Source organism: Oryza sativa, chromosome 11 (assembly GCF_034140825.1).
Source record: "Oryza sativa Japonica Group chromosome 11, ASM3414082v1".
Classification (NCBI taxonomy): domain Eukaryota; kingdom Viridiplantae; phylum Streptophyta; class Magnoliopsida; order Poales; family Poaceae; genus Oryza; species Oryza sativa.
In genome coordinates this window covers 7,851,272-7,875,333 of record NC_089045.1, presented here as the reverse complement: position 1 = coordinate 7,875,333, position 24,062 = coordinate 7,851,272, and the positions used below count along the sequence as shown (strand labels likewise).

At 46.0% G+C, this 24,062-nt stretch overlaps 4 protein-coding genes across 4 annotated transcripts; all 4 read left to right on the top strand.

Annotated features, from left to right (window-relative positions):
- The first annotated feature begins 3,805 nt into the window (after nt 1-3,805).
- On the top strand, nt 3,806-5,301 carry LOC9267725 (probable carboxylesterase 18). The gene has a single exon (XM_015760118.3). It carries the CDS (start codon nt 3,852-3,854, stop codon nt 4,953-4,955), a length of 1,104 nt encoding a protein of 367 aa, XP_015615604.1. The 5' UTR covers nt 3,806-3,851; the 3' UTR covers nt 4,956-5,301.
- A 2,189-nt stretch (nt 5,302-7,490) lies between these two features.
- LOC107275683 (serpin-Z2A) lies at nt 7,491-8,496 on the top strand. Its single transcript, XM_066305210.1, has 2 exons — nt 7,491-7,938; nt 8,026-8,496. Exon 1 carries the CDS (start codon nt 7,526-7,528, stop codon nt 7,910-7,912), a length of 387 nt encoding a protein of 128 aa, XP_066161307.1. The 5' UTR covers nt 7,491-7,525; the 3' UTR covers nt 7,913-7,938; nt 8,026-8,496.
- A 4,788-nt stretch (nt 8,497-13,284) lies between these two features.
- LOC107275734 (serpin-Z2B) lies at nt 13,285-14,879 on the top strand. Its single transcript, XM_015760701.3, has 2 exons — nt 13,285-13,710; nt 13,808-14,879. The coding sequence occupies exons 1-2, from the start codon at nt 13,351-13,353 to the stop codon at nt 14,660-14,662; spliced, it is 1,215 nt and encodes a 404-aa protein (XP_015616187.1). The 5' UTR covers nt 13,285-13,350; the 3' UTR covers nt 14,663-14,879.
- A 7,012-nt stretch (nt 14,880-21,891) lies between these two features.
- On the top strand, nt 21,892-23,447 carry LOC107275426 (serpin-Z2A). The gene is made up of 2 exons (XM_066305082.1): nt 21,892-22,348; nt 22,448-23,447. The coding sequence occupies exons 1-2, from the start codon at nt 21,953-21,955 to the stop codon at nt 23,324-23,326; spliced, it is 1,275 nt and encodes a 424-aa protein (XP_066161179.1). The 5' UTR covers nt 21,892-21,952; the 3' UTR covers nt 23,327-23,447.
- Nucleotides 23,448-24,062: the final 615 nt, after the last annotated feature.

Sequence of the window (24,062 nt, the reverse complement as noted above, 5' to 3'; positions counted from 1 at the left end):
ATTTATTCGTTTTCACCATGTATTGGTTTAACATAATTATTATATAACTTGTAGGCTTGGACATTTATTAATTAGAATATACTAATATCACCTTATTAATACAATGGCACATTGGTCGAGTTAATTTGGATAACAATGTATTTACACATGGATAGGTTTAATCTATTTATTTCACAAAAGTAAATTGAGACTTGGTACCATATTGATCTAAATGTTTAATTAGACATTCACATAAACATATTATATATATAAAGCTCAATTTATTTGCATTACCATTTACTTTATGTGAGTGAATTCTATTCCATGAGAGACTCAATGAACATTATAAATATTAATGTAAATATTCTAGTGGAACGCTCCTTTTATATATAGAATCATCGTAGTGGCGATTATTTCATGTGTAGCATTTAATATTTGACTTATAAATTGATTTAGTAATTAACCTTCTCTTTGTATTGCTTTGTTGTGTTGTGCATAAATATTTGTAGGGTTCATAATAAATATCATAACTTTATAATTTTTACGTAGTTATATAGCTTTAGCTTAATTTTCATTTGTGATATTTTATAGTTTGGCAAGCAATAACAACCATAACATCCACCATGATGCACAACAAAAGAACCAATAACATCGGCATGATGCAATTTATTTAAAAGTTTTTGAAAGTACTTTAATTTCAGGTTTCGTTTTATTTGTCGAATTTTCAGGGTGTTACAAGGCGGTCCAAGTCATCATCCGGAGGCAGCGGTGGCTGCGCCCTTCCGCGGTGGGACCCACAAGTGGTGAGGCTGGCCATGGCGCCGTCGCCGCGCCTCTCCCCTCCGCCATCTTCTGCCGGCCGCCTCCCCTCTCCCCCTTTCCCTCCCGTCGCGAGGCGCTCGAGGCGACGGAGGTCGCCGGCCGCCTGTCCCCTCTCTGCCTCTGCCGCCATCGCTGAAGAGAAGTGAAGAGAAGAAGAAAACAGAAGAGAAGAGAGGAGAGGAGAAAAAGAGAAGAAATAAGAGACTTACATGAGGGTCCCATCATTTTTTATTTTTTTATTTTGCTGACTAGTATGCCACGTCAGCAAAACCAGAGATCTATACTGTCATAGGACCGAGATTGCACGGTTTTGTATAATTTAGGGGTGAACATATCTGATTTTGAGGTTTAGGATGTTATACAGACTCGACGTAAAGTTGAGGGACGGCTGGTGAACTTATTCCTCAACAAAATTCCCGGTCATTCAATGTGTTAGCAGGAAAGGTCGGTCACCAAACATGGTTGGAGTATCAGTATGGATGCCCATAAAGAGGAAGTACCGGCAAATTGTTTTTCTTTTTCTTTCCTGAGAAAAAAAAGAATATTACAGAGTTTCAATAAGATTTACACAATTCATTTTTTAGCGGTTTTAGCTTGAACATTTCTTTTGTAAAAATTTCAGCCTAGTATCAATAGGTTTTAGAGCATATACAATTTCATTTCTTTTTGTGCGCCACTATTTTGTTTATGTTTATGTATATAAGTCAAAATTTAAAGTTTATAACCTAGTTATGAAGTTGATTTTGTGGTTTTTCATCGTAGTTTAAGTTACGATATTTGTTTGTATATAAAAATTTTATTAATAAATTATATTTTAGTTGGTAATAAGTGATATGGATAAACGTAAGTATAAGCGTAATGACGGGGCTGTTCATTTGGCAAGTGCTATTAAATTTTTAAGAAGACATGAAACGAAGTGTTGCTTGGTTTCGCAGGCTTTGCAGCTCAGGTCTTGTTCAGCTGCACGAACAACTACCCATTTGCTTTCCTACTTGCGTCATGGGAGCTCCATCAAGGTTGTTCCCTCCCTTTCTATAAATTATTGTTCTTCAAATTCGTTTTCCCCGATCCTTTAATTTTGTTCCAATAATACCTCAACGTAAACAAATCCACACACGCGACGATTGTGTAAATCACCTCTAAATTCACCACTCTTCAAACCTTGCCTCTACAAGAAAACCACAATAGACTTCGTCAATTGAGCGGGCATAGCTGTGACTGTTACTGGATCAAAATAGGGATATTTGCAACGGTCATGGCCATTTTCTTACTGTACTTCCTCCGTCCCAATATAGATGCAATCTAGTGCATATATGTAATTTAGATAAGCTTATCGGATTAGTAGTTATGGAACATATTACATCTGTGTAATGTTGCACTTCTATTAAGACGTCGATCACATGTGAGAGCTCCATACTGTTAAGCTTACAAAGACTAGATTAGGTCATTTCAAATATTATACTCGTGAGATATTGATATATAAAAGCAACACTGGCTGATGTGTACTAGGGTTCCCAATCTTCTGAAAGGTTCTGATAACCAACGATTTGAGCGGAGTCGCGACACAAATTGATCCGGCTTCTTGAACAAACATGCTCTTGAGCCCCGCAATCGCAGCACCACGTCTCCTCTGGTTATCACCCGTGTCGAAACGCGGATGACCTCACCGAGAAGACTAATCCCTATTTACCAATCGAAGAACACAAACAAGAACAAGGTAGAATACAACCAAAATTGCAGGTGAAAGATTAAGCTTACAAGTTGGGGTCTTACAAACCGATCTAGCGGCGAAACTGTTCTCGACAGAATAATCTAAGCGAAACCCGACTCTAAACAATGATGGCTACTGATTAAGTATGATTAGGGACGTCCTAGGGTTGGCCTAGGGTGCACAACCCCTTGGGCTAAGCCCACGACACAACTAAAAGGCCCAAAACCTAAATCAGATTCGGACTGGATGAGATACGTGGCTTGTTTTGTAGATTCCTGGCAGCTTGGTAGGAATTTTGACATGGGACCAAAACCATTTGATAGTAGATTCCATAAGCTTTCCAACAAGTACACATGAGCCCCAAAATTCCTTCTAAATCAGCGGCTAGGTCTGTTTGAAGTTGATGCTGTCAGAAGGCCCGAATCCGAATCCAAAATATGTAGAATTTTATCCCTTGTCTTCTATGGACCAAAAGTGACATGGTGAGGTAGAAGTAAACTTGGAGAAGGTCTTGATTTAGTCCCCAATCAACTTCTTTTCCTTCGCCCAAGCAAGTACCTCTGCAAACGAAAACACACAAAACTCATTGTGTAGCAACATTTGTTCAAATATATAATAAGTAAATCTAATATAGAACATATGCACATTTGGTTGATTAATACATAAGGTAGTCATGGTTATATCTAAGCTAGTCGTGTCCTCATCACTGGCTTCGACCAATAGTATAACTAATGTTCTCCAAACGATGATAACCCTGATGTATACAGGAGTAGCTATATTTATGGCGTCATATTTTTCATAAAAAAAATAGTTAAATCATTTTTACACTAAATTACATTCACTCTTACATTGCAATTACACCGTACTTACCATGAAACTCTTATATATTTACATTGTAATTTTCAAATCTTACATGTAAATTTTAAAATTTACATTGTAATTTTCCTCGTCTCTAAATCTAAACCATATTCACAATTGGACTAAACCATATTCACAATTTTCAAACACATGTATATATATACAAAATCGAGAAAAATAATGTATATTTTAAAATTTAATTCCACAATTTTAGCAGTTCCGTATACTTTTTTATTAATAGCCATCCACGGTTGTTGCGAGCTGCCTTTGTGCCTACCCAAAAATTCAACACGAAACCCAATAGCCAATAGACCCAATTGGCAATACGGCACACGAAAACCATCCGTAGCTATCAACCGACGCGACACCACACTCACCCCCATCTCCTACGTCCAATCCCCCATAAATACGTGTGTGCCCCGACTCGGTCTCTCCACCGATCGCGCCCGCGACACGTACGACGGCGACGGCAGCGGCGGCCATGTCGTCGGACGACACGACGCCGACGCCGCTGGGGCGGAGGACGAAGCCGAAGCCGCCGATGTCCCGCCTGATGCGGCTGTCCCTCAAGGCCGTCGACTGGGCCACCGACGCCACGCGCCGCGCCGACGGCACGCTCAACCGCCTCGCGCTGTCCGTCCTCGACCCGCGCGTCCCGGCCTTCTCCTCCCCGTGCCGCGGCGTCGCCTCCCGCGACGTCCTCGTCCACCCGCCCACCCGCCTCCGCGCGCGCCTCTTCTACCCCTCCGCCGCCGCCGGCAAGGACGAGCGGCCTCCTCCTCCTCGCCCTCTCCCCGTCATCGTCTTCTTCCACGGCGGCGGGTTCGCGTTCCTCTCCGCGGCGTCCGCGGCGTACGACGCCGCGTGCAGGCGTATCGCGCGGTACGCGTCCGCCGCGGTGCTGTCCGTCGACTACCGCCGCGCGCCGGAGCACCGCTGCCCGGCGGCGTACGACGACGGGATCGCCGCGCTGCGCTACCTCGACGACCCCAAGAATCACCACGGCGGCGGCGGCGGAGGCGTCCCGCCGCTCGACGCCGCCCGATGCTACCTCGGCGGCGACAGCGCGGGGGGGAACATCGCGCACCACGTCGCCCGCCGCTACGCCTGCGACGCCGCCGCCTTCGAGAACGTCCGCGTCGCCGGCCTCGTCGCCATCCAGCCCTTCTTCGGCGGCGAGGAGAGGACGGACTCGGAGCTCCGCCTCGACGGCGCGCCCATCGTGACCGTCTCCCGCACCGACTGGATGTGGCGCGCGTTCCTCCCCGACGGCTGCGACCGCACCCACGAGGCGGCCAACTTCGCCGCCCCGTCCGCCGCCCCCGGCGTCGACTCCCCGGCGTTCCCGCCGGTGCTCCTCGCCATCGGCGGCTACGACCCGCTCCAGGACTGGCAGAGGCGGTACGCCGAGATGCTGCGGGGCAAGGGCAAGGACGTGAGGGTGTTCGAGTACCCCAACGCCATCCACGCCTTCTACGTCTTCCCGGCGTTCGACGACGGCCGCGACCTCATGATACGCATCGCCGAGTTCGTCGCCGAGAGCGCCGCCGCCGCAGCCGCTGCCAGCGGCGGTGGCAGCGAGTGACCGGGCCACGGAGCAGCAAGGTGTTCGTCCGCGTGTCAGCGTCGACGTGGCGTGCGTGGCGGTGGCGCCGACTTGTTTGGCTGGGTTAGCGTGTGTCTATGATAAGCAGTGCAGTGTATAGTCTCTTGGTGATGTAATTTTTTCGAGGTTTAGGTGTGGTTTGCTTGAGTGATTAAGTAAGAAATAGTTAAATTAATGTGGACGATAATTATATATTAGTATTACTTTTGCTATGTTTGGTATGAGATGTATGAGTAGTGTTGATTAAGTTGGTGATTTCGTGAACGGATGATGAAAACGGCTGATGTGGATTGATTGATGCAATGAGATATTTAATTTATGAACATGAATTCTGATGACGGAGGATTTCTCAGCTCGCTTATCATAAGTCCCATCTTCAGGAATGTTTTAAAATTTCTAAACTTGTTAGGCACATTCATATGTTAATTATGATTATTTTGTTTGATTATTTAGCTTAAGTCATAAATGAAAGTATGTAAAAATTTCAATTCAGGAGTGTATAATTTAATTCATCAAAAGTAATTTATTCACAAATGTAATTTTTGAAATATTTAAAAGTAGTATATATATGTAAAAAAACGTACGCTGTGGTACTGATATTTTTTTCATAGTCCTCTCAGATCTACACTATCAAAAGAGAGTAATAAAAGCTCAAATCCTAGCATGAATACCGTTATACGTAGCGATTTGAAATTTGAATACAGTGAGGATCTAATCTAATTATGGATATTGAGATTAAAATTTTAGACATAAATCCACAAGACATTGGAAATTTAAAAGATTTATAAATTATAATTTGAATATGAAAACATGGTAAATAAGATTATTTCATTATCAATTATATAGAAGATGGTAAACAGGTAAAATATACTAAATAAACATTAATGTTTTGTATGGCTCTAAACTCTGGATAGTTGAAAAAAATATATTATCTTCAGGAACTCGCTTTACGGGTAGGCGTAGGACAATAAAGGTAGGCAAACACGTAAATCTTCCTCTTCCATAGGTTCAACCCTGAATTCACTGCTACAAAATCTTTCACGGGATAAAAAAACCGGCACCTTTAAGCACATATAGTGCCGGTTTTAGATAAAAACCGTTATCGTATCATTTTTTTAAAAAAAATTTGACACAACCGGACCTTAAAAAAAATTGCGTGGGAGCCAAATATCTATAGCTCCTCTCTATACCTTATCCTTATCCTCAGCTCCTCCCTCTCCCACTTAACTTCTCCCTCTCCCCATCCCCACTTCTCCTGCTCTCCTTCTTCGCCGGCATCTCTCCTCAGTGCCCGATGGCCATCACCCGGCACCCGATGGCCAGTGCCCCGCCTCTCTCCAGCCTACTGTGCCGGATTCATCGGCAACGGCGAGGGTGGTGGCACCGATGCCAGATCGAACGGGCCTGAGCTCGAGGGCCTCTGGATCTAGCCCCCGCGTGGAGCCCTCCACCAGATATGCTCTCGATGACCTCAATAGTGGCGGCGATGGCGGGCGGTGGCCTTCACTCGACGTCGTCAAGTGCACTACCCACGGGTTTGTTGATTTGTGGATGTTTTTGTTGTTGATTTTGTGTATGTTCACAATTCTATGATATCAATCGATCTTGATGGTGATCTAATTTGGATTTGGAGATTTGAATTTGGATTCGAGGCAATGGAAGCATCTTATATTTGACTTGTATGGAACAGAGCGACTAATTCACCATTTCAAATTTCCCTAACCAAATATGTTGAAGAACAGGAGAGTCAAACATGGCATGCATGTGTGGGCCTTCAGCGATAATGGTGGCTTTCTTCTCGACGAAGCTCCAAGTATAGATGGCCGTAAAGCTTGAGGCCCGACAGCCCGCCCCAAGCACAACACGGCATGACTGGTGTCGAGCCCATGCCGACCCAGTCCGACAGTTGGGTCATGCCTAGATCGATGCCTCAGCACGGTGGGCCAGCTTGGCAAAGCACGGTTCAATGAGCACGGAAGAAAAATGGTTGAGGGACTCAAAAAAGACACCCAAAGATAAAAGGGATACAAAATAGACTTAGTCCAGCTGTATAATACACGGCCCAAAGAGATTGATGATTGAAAATAGACTTATCCATAAAGAAGTACAATAGACTGTGGTGCCTTCGGGCCGGCTCGGCAATGGCCCGAGTCTAATTCAGCATGCCTGGACCATCGGTGCAGCCCGTGGGTGGGCCCAGCCCGGCCTGGCATGTAGGTCAGACCGTACCGGCCTGACTGATATCGGCCAAGGCCTGGTCGTGCCTGGACCCATTTGGGCATATATATAGCTCGAACCTCGAAGTAGCTTGCATGCGGCGGCTGCACAGGTGAAAGGAAAACCTAGGTCTTAAGCTGGGCCCAACCATTTTATTATCCTTAAATTTGTGTGGTTAATTAATTGGGTAATTGATTATTTGATCTTCTCTATAGTGTGCAAATTCAAGGGAACATATCTTAATTTCCATCTGCCATATATATGCGCACCGTTATTGTAGTTTGAGTTTCACGTACGGTGACCTTGCCTGCGTTGCCATCCAATCAAGAACCATGGATGACGCCGCCGGCAACTGCGACGGCATGACGGCCTTCGCGCTCCGTCTGGCGAAGCGTCTCGCCGACAACGGCGACGACGTCAACAACAACAGAAACCTCGTGTTCTCGCTGGTGTCCCTGTACGCCGCGCTGGCGCTGGTGGCGGCCGGGGGACAGGGCACCACCCTCCACGAGCTCCTCGCGCTGCTCGGCGCATCGTCGCTCGACGACCTCGCGGAGTCCGTCTACCGCGCCGTGGAGGTCGGCCTCGCCAACGAGTCGTCCGCGTCCGGCGGGCCGCGCGTCTCCTACGCCTGCGGCGTCTTGCACGACGAGACGCTCGCGCTGAAGCCGGCCTACCGCGCCGCCGCCGCCGGCACGGCGGCACCTACAAGGCCGTGACGCGCGCCGCAAACTTCCGAAGACAGGTCAGTCAGTTCAAGCGGCTCCCAATTTTTCGGTTTGACGATTTCTGAAATTTGATCAACCTTGGTATGTAAAATTTTCATATGCAGCCAAAGAAATCAAGAAAGAAGATCAACGAGTGGGTGTCCAAGGCGACGAACAAGCTCATCCCTGAGATCCTCCCAGATGGATCAGTTCATCGCCTCACCACCCTGGTGCTCGTGAACGCCATCTACTTCAAGGGCAAGTGGTCCGATCCCTTCCCCAGGGAGAGCACCACCACCGGCAAGTTCCACCGCCTCGACGGCAGCTCCGTCAACGTCCGGTTCATGCGCAGCCGGGAGGATCAGTACATCGGCTTCTACGACGGCTTCAACGTGCTCAAGCTGCCGTACAACGGCGGGTTATGATTATTAGATCTAACAATTGAAAATGATTTTGTTGGGCCGGAGCAAATCTCGAATGGAATAGTCTATAGAATAATAGAGCTGTTATGGCATGTTCAATGATAGAGTCAGCGACACGCCGAAAATAAAAAAAATTCTAATCTAGAGCGAATTTAACCTACTTTTTTTTAACTATTTGGTAACATGTACAGGCATACACACGAGAACCATTGCTCCTTTATTTCATCTACATCTGAAGTGCAAAATGCATTTGATCACTCCCTCTCGCTCACGGGAAAACTGATGGATTTCAGATGGTGAACAGTATCTAACGAAAACTGATGTTTCATATGCTTGCAGCTTTTCTGTTTTTCTTCTATTTATTCTGTGACCGATTAAGCAGCTAGATCCTGAATTTGTGCTATCCCACGAAACGTCTCCAGCTCGGTCAAAGAACTGAAACACGGCCACTACTTCTTCTAACTCAAAATCCACCAACTGAATTCCGGTGCATCTACATTCGACAATGCTCGAAATAAACAATTAGAAGTAAAAACATAATGGGCGCAAGATTAGAGCTCAAGTCAAGATATTAGTCCACGAATGTTTTTGTAAAAAAAAAAATCGTCAAATATTGTGGTCACCCCGTCTACGTCGATCAATGGAATGAATGTTTTCAGTAACCATAAAATATGCTTTACTTTCCGGTAGTGTCAGTAAGAATGACTGTCTATTTATGATTCGACAGAAAATAAGGGGTTGTATCATGCAGATTTTTGAGCCACGGGATCAACACCAAACGGCTCAGATGTTTCAGCAGAAAAACAATTACAAAAATATATATAAAAAGAAAAAAAGGGGATAGCAAGCCTGCCCTTTACCGAGGCCAACTACCCGAGGCCCATTAACAGATCCAAAAATTGTCTAAAGCCAGATTAAACAACCAAACTTTTACCAAGACCCATTAACAGGCCCAAAAATCATCTTAGCCACATTGAACAAACAATTTTGCTATATATTTATCGATAAATTTTCTCCCAAAAATTTGATAGATGTAATTACAGTATAATTATAGTGTAATTACATTGTAACTTGCATGTAATTACACTGTAACTACAATGTAACTTATATGTAACTTTCAAAAATCTCTCTGTAAGATGTTATTTCGGTAAAATGGAGGTTGTTGAAACAAATCCTTTCACATATGTGTGTGCTGCGATTTTTTCTTTCTCACCACAACAAATCTTATAATAGATCTAACGATTCAAAATTACGTGAAACTTACATACAAATTACACTGTAGTTATATGCAAGTCACAGTGTAATTACATATAAGTTACAGTGTAATTACACTACGATTATACTATAATTACATCTGTCAATTTTTTTGAAGAAAATTTATCGATAAATGTATAGATGGTCTTGCGAGCAGCACAAAAATCAAAATTGAACAGCCTTGCAGGGCCCAATTGACTCTGCTCTACAGAGCCCATGTCACCTTGCCACATGTGGGCCGATCCAAGCACACATCTCAAAGAATATCTAACGACCAAAAAATCGCATGATGCAGACCACGGAAATCTGTCGACAGCTAGTTAGCAAATCCGAATAAGTAAACGTCAAACGAACAACATGCTAGAACATATAATAGATTTTCTTACAGGCATCATGTACTACGAGATCGTGGCTAACCAGCAACTTGATCTCCATCCTCTGCTTCTCTACTTCATTTGCACATACTGGTAAGCCTGGTAATGGGCTGGCCAACCCATGGGTTGTACAGGTTGAAACAATAATGGGTTGAAAATGGTGTGTCTTGTATGGGTTATAGGAAGGATAAGGGCAGGGTTGGGTTGGGCCATATAAAATGAGGGTTACGATGGGCTGGACACTGTAGCTCAGAATGGGGTTCAGCCCATGGGCAGTAAAAAAGGGTCTTCTTTGTGGGAGAACCCACAGCGGTAGGAGCTCGGCGACTGGATCGGCGGCCACCGCCCGCCGCCGCCTTGCGCCGCCCTCTCCCCCTCCGCTTCCGCCTCCTCCTCTCCCTCCCCGTCGCGATCCTCCGTCGCTGTCCCGATCCCTGTCCGCGAGCGCCGACGCTCCGTCCTTCCCATCCAGATCGCGCCACCCCGTCCGCCGGCGCGTCGTACGCCTCCATCAGCTGTCGGTCCTCCGCCTCCCGGTCAAGATCCAGCACCGCGCCGCCGTCCTCCGTCGCCTCCGCCTCCTGTTCGAGATCCACAGCACCGTGCAACCCTTTCTCTGCAAGTCGGTTTCTGCAACCAAGGTTTGTTTTCTTTGCTACAGGCATTGCTATTTTTGTTCTTGGTTTCGGTGCAGCAGATTAGATTGCTCTGCTAACATCTGAATGAAGCAAATCTTTATCACATGTTGAAATTGTTGATCCAGCTAGGGATTGCTTATTTGTTTGCCGATTCACAGTACAAACTTGTAAAAAGCTATTAGGATTAGATTAGACATTGAATATAATGTATAAGCTTGTATAGAGAGATCATAGGATTCTCTTAAATAAGAAGTATATGCAGAGGAACGAATATTGTTTCAAGGCATTGTTATTCTTGCTAGTCCCTCTTTGTGTCAAAAGCCTTCTTTGCCACTTTCAGTTGTACTACTGACACTGAAATGATTTTTCTAACGAATATCATGTTTTAGATTATTAGTTCTTTGTGATGATTATTCCGAGAAGTTAACTGTAACTCATATTGAATTTTAGGAATCTATAATAGAGAAAATTCTGGGCATATAATGATTTGTACTTCTGCAACTTGTAATACATTAAGTTGTATATATCTTGGATTTTAAATAAACACACATATATAATCTGAAACTGTGTTGGTCGAACTAGCTGCTCTTCTGTTTGAGATTAACTGAAAGTTGGTGGCCATGTGTTGATCTGAATTTGAGGATACAAGGATCTGATATTCTGCCTTTGAGTGCTGAATATACATTTTTTTCATGCCACTTAGGTAGATGGCGCATTGTGCTGAATATACTTAGGCTGATGCTAAATGCATGCTATTTGTTAGAGGTTGTGTGGCTACAAGTTACTGCATGTCCTTTTGGCCTAAGTGAATTCTTGTGCTATATAGGTAATTTAATTTATACTGTAATAAAACTTACTTGATGTCAACTAGTATAAATTTTCAATTTGTTTCTAAGTAATATACTTAGAGTTACATATCTATTCAGATGTAGCTTGATCTGCACTATATATTTATTGTTGCACCGGATTGTTCTGTCCTCAACATAGACCTAAACTGGTGATAAATGTTTTTAACCCCTGTGTTCAACTTGATTTTGCAACTTCTAATTCTGTTTGTAACTTGATAGACTATGAATTGGTGAATGATTAAGCAACTGGTAGGAGTAAAGCAATTCTGAATTTCCATTGCTTAAGTATAGGAACATGGATTATTGTACTGATGCCTCCTTCAATAGGTTCTAACTTCTAACCTCATTTTGTTTCTACAGGGAGATGGAAACATTGCACTGGACAAGCTGTGGCATAAGAGGAAGGCTGAGATTAAGCATCAATAGATCTTGCTAGTACTTTTGAATGAAAAAATTCTGATATGATTCATAGATGTTTATTAGTTTCAATGCGTGCCTATTTGTGGCCTAATTTTGCTAAACTATTGTGTATGTCTTAAGAAAGTTCAGTCATATACTTAAACCTGGCTTAGTTTGTGGTAATCTCTATTTAACTTATCTGAAAATTATTTGTCTTACTCCCTATAGCTGTGCTATGCATGTATACAAAGCTTCATTTTCATGTATGTGCGAAGGCTCTACAGTTGTTGTACGGTTGACGTGCTGTCGTGCTGAGCCCAATGGGTTAGTCCCTTCATTGTTTATGGGTTGTCCAAGGGTTCACAAAGGGTTAGGGTTCAACAAGCACTAAGAAGGTTACAGGTTGGGGTTGGTCTGTGCTAAATATGCATGTTAGTGGGTTAGGGTGGGGTTTGGGTGCAATATATAAATAGAAATGGGCAGGGGTGGGGTTCGGGGTGGGCCACTACCCATTACCAGGCCTACATACTGGCAGAGGGAATGCAATAGGCGGGGAATGCAATAAGTCGCCTCCCTCTTCCTCTCTTTGTCCGAATCCGAGCAATGAATTTGATAATTTAACACTTTTTATGTTGCGCAATTGTATTAATTGACTTGGGTCAGCTCGTGGATTGTCAGATCCGGTCACTTGGATGTTAGTGGTACGGGGTGTCGGGGTCTGGCCTCCACGATCTCGGTGGCGGTCCGATCCTATCGATTCGGTCCACTCGACGGCACGGCTCTCTCCCCTTCTTTCGGACGTAGCGGTTCTGTCCCTCTCTCCTTGGATCCGGCGAGCGAACAAACTTCTCCACTTACAGCAGGCAGAGGACTTCTCCACGTCGGACTTCTTCCTTTTTGTTGCTCATACACGAATGAATTCAGTCATGCACCAAGTTGACTACTGTTGATTCCAATGATTTAGGATGGAATGCCGTTGATTTTGTGACTCTTTTTTTTTGCGATTTTATTACCTTTGGTGGATTTAAAGCATCAGATCTAATTAAGTTGAGCGCTTTTGTTCTCAATCGGCACAGAAAATCCCCTCTCATCAGTACCTCTTTCATGATGCTGGTTGGGAATCTGGCACCTACACGAGATTTCTAGCCGGCACCAATATGATGTTGTGCAGTGGTGACACAATATCATATTGGTGCCGTCCGCGATGACGATGGCTTTCTTTTCGACTCTCGGCCCGTGTGCTTCGAAGCGCAGCATTAAATCTAGCCTGTATCCTTTGATGAGGCGCGCGGCTACAATAGTAAAAGGGAAATTATGCGTGGTTAATTTGGTAGTTTTATCTTCTCCATATTCTGCAAATTTAAGGGGAAAATATATCTTAATTAACTTCCATCTGCCATATATGCGCACCGACTTATATACAGTAATAACTTGTACGTACGTACGTTTCACAACGACCCTTGGGGCTTTACGTCCTGCACGATCTACCTTCGGTTGCATTGCCATCCCATCGCCATGGAAGACGACGCCGGCAACTGCGGCGGCCTGACGGCGTTCGCGCTCCGCCTGGCGAAGCGTCTCGCCGACGACGGCGACAACAGCAACAGGAACGTCGTCTTCTCGCCGGTGTCCCTGTACGCCGCGCTGGCGCTGGTGGCGTCCGGGGCACGGGGCACCACCCTGGACGAGCTCGTCGCGCTGCTCGGCGCCGCGTCGCTCGACGACCTCGAGGAGTCAGTACGCCGCGCCGTGGAGGTCGGCCTCGCCGACGAGTCCGAGTCCGGCGGGCCGCGCGTCTCCTACGCCTGCGGCGTCTGGCACGACGAGAGGCTCGCGCTGAAGCCGGCCTACCGCGCCGCCGACTTCCAAAGACAGGTCAGTCCAGGTTTCGATATATATTATTTCGGTTTGACGATTTCTGAAATTTCGTAGTAAATTCGATCGATCTGGGGTGTGTAAATTTGACATGCAGCCAAAGAGTTCAAGAAAGAAGATCAACAAGTGGGTGTCCAAGGCGACGAACAAGCTCATCCGCGAGATCCTCCCAGATGGATCAGTTCATGGCGGCACCGCCCTCGTGCTCGTCAACGCCATCTACTTCAAGGGCAAATGGTCCAATCCCTTCCCCAGGGAGAGAACCACCACCGGCAAGTTCCACCGCCTCGACGGCAGCTCCGTCGACGCTCCGTTCATGAGCAGCCGGGAGGATCAGTACATCGGCTTCTACGACGGCTTCAAGGTGCTCAAGCTGCCGTACCACCGGACCATGAAGAACCATGGCGATGGTGGTGACATCACTCCGGCCATCCTCAAACACTACGGCGAGAACGTGGGGTTGTCGATGTACATCTTCCTGCCGGACGCGCGCGACGGCCTGCCGGCGCTCGTCGACAAGATGGCAGTGGCGTCGTCCGGCACGGCCTCCTCCTCCTTCCTGCGTGACCACCGGCCGGGGCGACGGCGGATCAAGGTCGGCGACCTGAGGGTGCCGAGGTTCAAGGTGTCGTTCTACAGCGAGATGAACGAGGTTCTGAAGGGGATGGGGATTGGGGCCGCCTTCGACGTCGGCAAGGTCGACCTATCCGGCATGATCGACGGCGAGCTGGTGGTGGTGGAGAAGGTGATGCACAGGGCGGTCGTGGAGGTGAACGAGGAAGGCACGGAGGCGGCGGCGGCCACGGCCTGCACGATGAAGTTCTTGTGTTTAACTTTAACCTCTCCTGTGGACTTCGTCGCGGACCATCCGTTCGCGTTCTTCGTGGTGGAGGAGAAGTCGGATGCGGTGCTCTTTGCTGGCCACGTCCTTGACCCAACAAGCTTGGAGTAACAACGCAAGAAGATGAGTACTCCCTCTATCTTATACTCCTATATAAGATAGAAACGGATGGAGTAGAATGAAGTAGATAAACATAGTGATATTTCAGTGTTTACTAGAAATACGTAGAATATCTCTAAAGCCAAATAAAGTAAGCTACATTTTGTTTGTTTGGTAACATGTATCAGCATACATGTGAACCATATTGCAGCATTGCTCCTTTATTTCATGAATGTTTTGGTAAAAAAAGAAAATTCATCGATCAATGAAATGAAAATGGTCAGGATGGGCCTGGTGCAGTCCTTTTTTGGACCGAGCTAGGCTGAATAGTTTTTCCTTTAAACAAGCCTATCTATACCTAATTAAAAAATACGTATGGTTTCCGGATGATTTTTTCTCCGTCATTGTCAACATCCGCTACACGATTTTTTTTCCAAGCGAAACGGACGAAACCCTATGTTTCTAGCTAGGTTCGCTTGTCTATGATAGGGCTCGATTCCAAGCTCAATACGAAGCGGATTTGCTCCGATTCTTGGGGAAACGGAAAGAGGCGATGATAGGGCTCAATTCCAAGCTCTATACAAAGCGGATATGCTCCGATTCTTGGGAAAATGGAAAGAGGCGACGAGGATAGAAACCCCTTAAGATTTGCTCCGATTCTTGGAAAAATGGAAAGAGGCGACGAGGATAGAAACCCCTTAATCAATTTTGGATTATCCTCATTCTTCAAGAATACAACCGGATTTTGGGCAACCAAGTGAGTCCGGACGGAGGTTATATAGCGATGGGCCCACGTGACAGTGAGAGGAAGAGCAGGGGACACCAATTAGACTTTCGGTTGCTTGCTGGGCCGAACGTGCGCTTGCGGGCTGAGGGCTGAGGCGGAGGTGAAAAGAAGGGAGGAAAGTGGGCTGGTATTTGGGAGGCTAATTAGACTTTCGGTTGCTATCTGGGCCGAACGTGCGTTTGCCGACAAAGGACAAGGGAGGAAAGTGGGCTAGCTCGGCTGCTGGCTGAGGAAGAACATGGGATGAAAATGGTCCAGAGAGAAAAGATGGTTTGTATTTAGATTTTTATTTAAGTGAATATTGAAATGGTGTTTGTATTATTAAAATTGGCAAAATTTGCTATAAGACACGTAAAAATTGTGTAATTAGCTGAGAGACACCGCGAAAATATGACACTACCCCAGGACACTACAACAACTGTGAAAGTCATAGTAGGACACCAGACGCATTAATTTATCATTTCCTGGTTAAAAGTGGTGAGATTTTTTTCCAAATGCCCAGATTGCCCCGTGCGTCACCACACAAAAAAAAAATCTCTATTAGGATGGTGACGATGAAAGAGTGGTTGGCCAGAGGGGCGTGGCGAGTGGCGGCGGCATACCCGTGTGGCAGGGCGCGGCCTGGCGGCAGCAGCGCCGGTGCAACGAGGGAACGGACGAGCGGAGGAAGAGCTTGGCCGGGTGTTGGCACCAAGCGCGGTGGGGCTAGGATAGCACAGCACGGTGCAGCGACGCTGGTAGACCGGCGGAGGTAGCACGACGTTCGCGAGATGTGTGGCTATGGAGGTGGCATGGCAGCCCTACGGTGGCCGGCAACCCAGCCAAACAAGACGTCGGCGCCGCCGAGTAGCTCTTACGACGCGTCATGCCTAGACGCAGCGGCATCGCTGGCCAGCAGCTCGGCGCGGCACATCCCGCGCCACAGGAAGACGCAGCCGGCATGGTACCAATTCCCGCCAGGCCGAAGCAGCTCCCTCGCAGTGGCAGCTGCCCCAGCATCGGGCCGAGCAAGCTCTCGCTGTCGTCGTGAGCCCCAGCCAAGGTGGTGGTCGCGGCGCCGCTGGACGAGCTCACGGCGTTCTGCGGGGGCTTTAATAGGACGAGTGTTGCAGCATGAGGATGTCCAGCATTAGTGTGACCGACATGGATGTGGACAACCCCGTTGAGCTCCGCCTTTGTCCCATTGAGCACCGCTTGCCTGCGCGCCGACGACGCCCAACCGAGCCGGCACCACCTCCCGTCCTACTCTAGCACCACCTCCGCCGCGTTGAGCCAGCCCCGACCCTTGCGCACGACCGCGTAGCGCTTCCCCAGCCGAGGTGCCGCACCGGACTGCGCCTCGCCGTGCTGCCGCTCTCGGTTGAAGAAAGAGGAGAGAAAGAGAGAGAAGATAAGGAAGAATAAAGAATAAAGAAAAAAAATGAAAGGTAAAACCGTACTTACATGGGTGTTTCTCTCTCAAATTCCATCAGATATAATAAAATAATCCGACGGGTGTCCAGCAGCTAATTACTGGTTTTTTACGGTGTCCTTTAGCAAATTCGCGTTTCTTGCGATGTCCACCAGCTAGTTACGTGGTTTTTGATATCCCGTAGCAAATTTTGCCATTAAAATTAGCAATTGACCTCTAAAAATTATGAGAAAATTCTAGAGAGTGTAACTAGTCATGGATAATATTTTATAAAAATTAAATCCAGCCATATAATTTTATTTCTCACACTTACTTTACAAATTAATTTAATTCTACACCAACCTACGTAGAAATACCAAGTATTCTGAAAATGTTGTATTTTTAATTAATTATATAATGCAAATCTTTCTCACCTTTTTTTTTCTCAATTTTGTTATCTTTTCTTCTCGTTGCAACGCACAGTCTGTTTAGTTTTTTAGTCTTATCTTTCTGTATATCTAAAGCTGGCCGTGTTGACGCCAGCTGATCGGCTCCCACATTCACCAATTAATTTACTGACACGTGGTGAAATACTGGTCGTATGATTCCTGAAGCAGAGTACCCAAGAGAGATGGAAGAGAAAGTGCGTGTGAGAAAAAAAAAACTGGCTACTTATCGTCCATACCCTGTCCAAACAGTACAATTTCACAAAATAATCCCTTGGCTTCTTTTCAATTGCATATTTAACGTCTTCAGAAAATTACATGATAAATTAGAATGTTTGCATGTAGCAAATAAAGCATATACAGTGAGAGTAATTCATCTTCTTTTCTGTATTTTTAGCGATGATAAAAAATGAGCCCAATATATCTAATATATTTAAAGGTTTAAATGTAAAAATAATAATAAAATCAATCGCACAGATTCTTTAAAATTGATTTACCTATAAAATTTCATATAGTAATAAATTAGCAGGAACACGAGTGAAACTAGGGATGAAAACGAAGCGGATTCGGACGGATAGTGGTTATACCATATCCTAAACCATATTTTTTAAGCGGATTCAGAACGGGTGTGGATAGTGTACGGATGCGGATACAGAGCGGATTGTTTCGGATGTCGGAAATGGTGCGGAGTCGGTGCGGAATCGGTTCGGAAGCGGATTAAATTTATCGGATGTTACGTGTATATGCAATCAATGCAACATCGAGTTAGCAATCCAAGGAAAAATAATACAATAATCAGTAAATGACCTATCGTAATAATTACATGATTAAGCGCTAAACAATATGAATACATGATGTCCATAGTATGAAAAATATAGTTACGTGAGTGTGACATGAGACGATAAAAGCCTTAGACTAAAAAATCTATGTTAATTGATGAATTAGGGAATTGGATGTACCAACTTATATTATATGCAATAGATAGAGTGGTTATATATGTTGATAATTTCGGATTATCCGACAAACGGCTTATCAGATAATCCGACAAAAATATCGGATAATCCGCATCCGTCGGATTTTAGAGATACCATATCCGCATCCGCCTCATACTAACCGCATCCGCATCCGTATCCGCCGGATTTCTAAAAGCCCATACCATATCGTTGTTTCGGACAGATTCGGAGCGGATATTATCCGATCCATTTTCACCCCTAAGTGAAACAACAACCCATTTCACAGTGATGGTAAAGAACATTAACACTACCTAACACCATATAAATTTATCAGCGTGTAGGTCAGTGGCAGTGGCGGGCCCAGGATTTTGAACTTGTGTATTCGAAATGGGGAGAGGAAAAAAATTTGTTCATACACCTAAAAACCTAATAATTAGCTTGTATATATAGTATCACACACTAATAATTATATAATATATAGCGTATATAACATAAAATTGAGCATAAGTTCACACATTGATAGAATTGATCATCACGTTTTAACATATAGAAATACTAATTGATAAACATATCAAAGTGCCACCATATGGAATACAAAAATGATAGAAAATGATAAATTGGGAAGAAATCTTACAATTTAGAGATTAACTTTTCGACGCTTGGCTTCGATTTTCCTTCTTTGCAGCAGATTTCTCAAAAAAGACTTCGAATCAATAGCAGGACCCTTCTTCCTCTTCATGTTTCAATTCTGAAAATTAAACAATGAATTGCAACTACAATTCAACAAACTAGGCAACTACAATTCTACAAACTAAGCAAGCAAGCAAGTATACTACATCAATCAATTGCAATTCCCAATCCTAAAATCTTCATTACAATTATTTAAAATTTGTGCTTTTGACTCACTATGCGGCATGGCCCGTCGGCGTCTTCGCGGTCTCGGGTTCTCAGCGAGTGGTGCCTGGCAGGCTGGCCACGGTCGTTGGCGCCTCGGCGGAAGAGGTCAAGGGGAAGGCTGGCCACGGTCGCTCAAGCCGGTGACGCCGACGCATGCGCCGCATGGCCGTTGTCGGCGCTGCGCCGCGGCTGCGCCTGTGCGCCCAGCCGGCGGCCGCCCCTGCCTGGCTTGCTTGCGCTGCCCCATGGTCGCTGGCTCGCCGCGAGGCCGCCGCCGCACGTGGCCGCAACCCGCAACGCACGCCGCTCCCGCGCCGCAACGCACGCCGCCACTGGCCTGTCTGGCTGTCTCTTGCAAATTTAGGGTTAGGGAATTAGGGATTTTTGGGAGGAGGGGATTTTTTTTTTCGAAATGGGCTCAGTAGCGGCTCAAGTAGAGACTGGGATTTATTTCGGGCTGGGAACCAATTTACTCATGATAGGTACAACAAAACATCCGGATTAGTTCCACACCTCTTAACTAGTGGATTGATTTCCGGTCTCTTATTGTCCCTATCATGAGTAAATTGGTTGCCGGTCCGAAATAAATCCCGTGCCGTCCTGTTGGCTAGTGGTGACAATAGTCCTTGGCTGGTAGCCCTGCTGAGTAATCTCTAGATAGGGTCGATGGCCAAAATGAATAGGTATGGGGATAAGGGATCTCCTTGTCAAAGGCCTCTCTTGTGTGCAATTTGCTCTCTTGCGATCCCATTGAGCAACACTTTTGATGATGCCGTCGACAATAGTAGTGTGATCTAGTTACACCACCTGTGGCTAAACCTTTGGTATTGCAACATTTCCGAAAGATATTCCCAGGATACCGAATCGAAGGCCTTTGCTATATCCAATTTAAAGAAGAGGCATGGCTTCCTCTGCATATGCATGGAGCAGACCATGTTTCTGACATAAAGGAAGTTGTCTTGGATGCATCGTTTCTTGATAAACGCACTCTGCGCATGTGAGATCAGCCCATCTAGGCGTTGTGCCAACCTCATGGCCAGTGTCTTAGAAATGAGCTTCGCCACTAAGTGGATCAGACTAATAGGCCTGAAATCATGGACCAGAGAAGGTGAATCTTTCTTTGGCAGCACGGCTATCATGGCTCGGCTAATGCTTCCAAAATTTCCCCCCGATAAGTTATAGAAGCATTGAAAGACCTCTAGAATCTCTCGCTTGATTATATGCCATCAGTTCTTATAGAAAGCCCCAGTGTAACCGTCTGGCCCTGCCGCCTTTTCCTTCGGACATTGCCGCCCAAATCTCTTCTTCTGAGAAGGGGCCATCCATGTCATCTGTATCTTCATCTTGTAGTTTTTCCAGGGCTAGGGCCTCCCAGTTTATTGTGCAGTTCCTCCGTTCCCTTGCTCCCAGATTAATTGAGGTGAGATGCGCATGGAGGTGTTCTGCTTTGTCCTCATGAGTGTGAATGGTGTTGCTGCCACGCTGCAGACAGTGGATAAAATTCTTTCTTCTGCGAGCATTGACTTTGATGTGAAAAAGTTTTGTGTTTGCATCCCCTTCTTTGAGCCATCTAACTCGCGAGGCTTGTTTTTTCCTTGCCTTTTCCACTGCCGCCACCCCAAAATTCTGGCTTTATTTGAGATCTTTTCTAAAACGGTGCTCCTGTGCCGACAAGGTCCTTACTTCCTGTGCTATATCCAACATGTATATTAGCTCCTGCACCATTGTGAATTGCATTCTTGACTGCCCAAAATTTGTGGACTTCTTCCTTTTTGTTGCTCATTCGAATGAATTCAGTTATGCACCAAGTTGAGTATTGTTGATTCCAATGATTCGGGATGGAATGCCGTTGATTTTGTGACTCTTTTTTTGTTAGATTTATTATCTTTGATGGATTTAAAGCATCAGATCTAATTGAGCTAAGCCTCTCTGATTTTTTAAATAAAAAATCATGCAGTTCATGACGTTCTCAATCGGCACCGATAAGTGAGAACCCTCTCTCATCAGTGCCTCTTTCATGGTGCTGGCCGGGAATTAATCTGGCACTAGCCGGCACCAATATGGTGTTGTGTAGTAGTAACACTGGCATAATACTAGTAGCCGTCGGTGATGACGGCTTTCTTCTCGACTCGACCTGTGTGTCGTGTGCTTCGAAGCGCAGCATTAAATCTAGCCTGATGCGGCGCGCGGCTGCCTACAATGGTATAAAAGGGGAAAGTGAAATCATCCCTCGAGGGGATATCCTCTCGTTTCGTGCATGTCACCTAAATAGTCATAAAAAAATATGAAAAAAAAATTAGAAACATATATTAATATGAAATATATCACTCCACAAACATGCAAGTTTAAATTTAACTTCTATAAGTTGTAACAAAAATAACAAATATAGTTGCGAATGTGCGATAACTATTTTCAGTTTAATTTGTAATTTTTGTTGCAACTTATAGAAGTTGAATTTGGTCTTGTATTTTTGTGGAGTGATATATTTCGTATTAATCTACGTTGTCATTTTTTTTTTCAAATGTTTTGATAACTATTTTGCAACGAGGTGAGGTGATGTCCCCTCGAGGGATGAAAATCCCCATCCGTATAAAAGGAAATTATTCATGGTTAATGTGGTAGTTTTATCTTCTCCATATTCTCCTGCAAATTTAAGGGTAAACATATCTTAATTAACTTCCATCTGCCATATATGCGCACCGACTTATATACAGTAATAATTTGTACGTACGTTTAACGACCCTTGCGGCGTACGTCTAGCACGATCTACGTACCCTGGTTGCATTGCGATCCAATCAAGAAGTATCGATCTCATCATCACCCATCACCATGGAAGACAACGCCGGCGACTGCGGCGGCATGACGGCCTTCGCGCTCCGCCTGGCGAAGCGTCTCGCCGACGTCGGCGTCAGCAGCAACAAGAACCTCGTCTTCTCGCCGGCGTCCCTGTACGCCGCGCTGGCGCTGGTGGCGGCCGGGGCACGGGGCACCACCCTGGACGAGCTCCTCGCGCTGCTCGGCGCCGCGTCGCTCGACGACCTCGAGGAGTCCGTACGCCGCGCCGTGGAGGTCGGCCTCGCCGACGAGTCCGCGTCCGGCGGGCCGCGCGTCTCCGACGCCTGCGGCGTCTGGCACGACGAGACGCTCGAGCTTAAGCCGGCCTACCGCGCCGCCGCCGCCGGCACCTACAAGGCCGTGACGCGCGCCGCCAACTTCCAAAGACAGGTCAGTCAGTCCAGGGTTTCAATATGACGATTTGTGAAATTTCGACCAACATATGTAGTAAATTCGATCAATCTTGGTATGTAAAACTTTCATATGCAGCCAAAGAGATCAAGAAAGAAGATCAACAAGTGGGTGTCCAAGGCGACGAACAAGCTCATCCCCGAGATCCTCCCAGATGGATCAGTTCATGTCGACACCGCCCTCGTGCTCGTGAACGCCATCTACTTCAAGGGCAAATGGTCCAATCCCTTCCCCAGGTCGAGCACCACCACCGGCAAGTTCCACCGCCTCGACGGCAGCTCCGTCGACGTCCCGTTCATGAGCAGCCGGGAGGATCAGTACATCGGCTTCCACGACGGCTTCACGGTGCTCAAGCTGCCGTACCACCACCGGACCATGAAGAACCATGGCGATGGTGGCGACACTATCACCAACAGTAGCATCACTCGGGCCATCCTCGAGCACTACGGCGGCGAGAACGTAGGGCTGTCGATGTACATCTTCCTTCCGGACGAGCGCGACGGCCTGCCGGCGCTCGTCGACAAGATGGCGGCGTCGTCGTCGTCGTCCTCCTTCCTGCGCGACCACCGGCCGACGCGGCGTCGCGAGGTCGGCGACCTCAGGGTGCCGAGGTTCAAGGTGTCGTTCTACAGCCAGATCAACGGGGTTCTGCAGGGGATGGGGGTGACGGCCGCCTTCGACGCCGGCGAGGCCGACCTGTCCGGCATGGCGGAGGGCGTGGATCAGCGGGGCGGCGGGCTGGTGGTGGAGGAGGTGTTCCACAGGGCGGTCGTGGAGGTGAACGAGGAAGGCACGGAGGCGGCGGCGTCCACGGCCTGCACGATCAGGCTCTTGAGCATGAGCTACCCGGAGGACTTCGTCGCGGACCATCCGTTCGCGTTCTTCGTGGTGGAGGAGACGTCGGGCGCGGTGCTCTTCGCCGGCCACGTCCTTGACCCAACAAGCAGCTCAGAGTGACAATGCAAGAAGATGAATAGCATAATAATAGAATAGATAAACAAAATGAAATTTCAGCGTTGATTAGAAAACTACCTAAATTTATGGCGCCATACTTTTTATGAAAAAATAGTCAGCATATATTTTTATATTGTAAGTTTCTAAACGTATAATTTTAATGTATTTATAATGTAAGTCCCAAAATTACATATGTAAGTCTCTAAATTACATATATAATTTTAGTGTATTTACTGTATAAGTTCTAAAATTACATACCTAAATTGATGTAAGTAGCTATTAGTAGAGAATCGATGCTAGTGCTAATTTAATGGGAAACTAATGGTGGCACTTTTTTAGTGAACAGGAAAAGAGAGGAAAATCTCTGACCATGCCGGCTATGATCTACGGACGTGAGTCGACCACGACGCTCGCATGCGCATCATGCGGATCAGGCTATCCGATTGAAATCGAACCCAAAATATGGCGACAGAGATTTAGCAATACCGTTAGAAATATATAGGATTTCTAGAGCCAACTAAAGCTACATTTTTTTTTCATTTGGTAGAGTAAGACCTTTTTAGTGTCACATCGGACGTTTGACCAGATGTCGAAAGGGGTTTTCGGACACAAATGAAAAAACTAATTATATAACTCGCCTGGAAACCGCGAGACGAATATTTTGAATCTAATTAAACCGTCATTAGCACATGTAGATTACTGTAGCACTTATGGCTAATCATGGACTAATTAATTAGGC

Bases quoted from the DNA above. Each gene is read 5' to 3' on its own strand.
- LOC9267725 (XM_015760118.3), top strand. From the start codon at position 3,852: ATGTCGTCGGACGACACGACGCCGACGCCGCTGGGGCGGAGGACGAAG.
- LOC107275683 (XM_066305210.1), top strand. From the start codon at position 7,526: ATGGATGACGCCGCCGGCAACTGCGACGGCATGACGGCCTTCGCGCTC.
- LOC107275734 (XM_015760701.3), top strand. From the start codon at position 13,351: ATGGAAGACGACGCCGGCAACTGCGGCGGCCTGACGGCGTTCGCGCTC. The intron at 13,711-13,807 runs GTCAGTCCAGGT...TTTGACATGCAG, and splicing joins CCGCCGACTTCCAAAGACAG to CCAAAGAGTTCAAGAAAGAA.
- LOC107275426 (XM_066305082.1), top strand. From the start codon at position 21,953: ATGGAAGACAACGCCGGCGACTGCGGCGGCATGACGGCCTTCGCGCTC. The intron at 22,349-22,447 runs GTCAGTCAGTCC...TTTCATATGCAG, and splicing joins CCGCCAACTTCCAAAGACAG to CCAAAGAGATCAAGAAAGAA.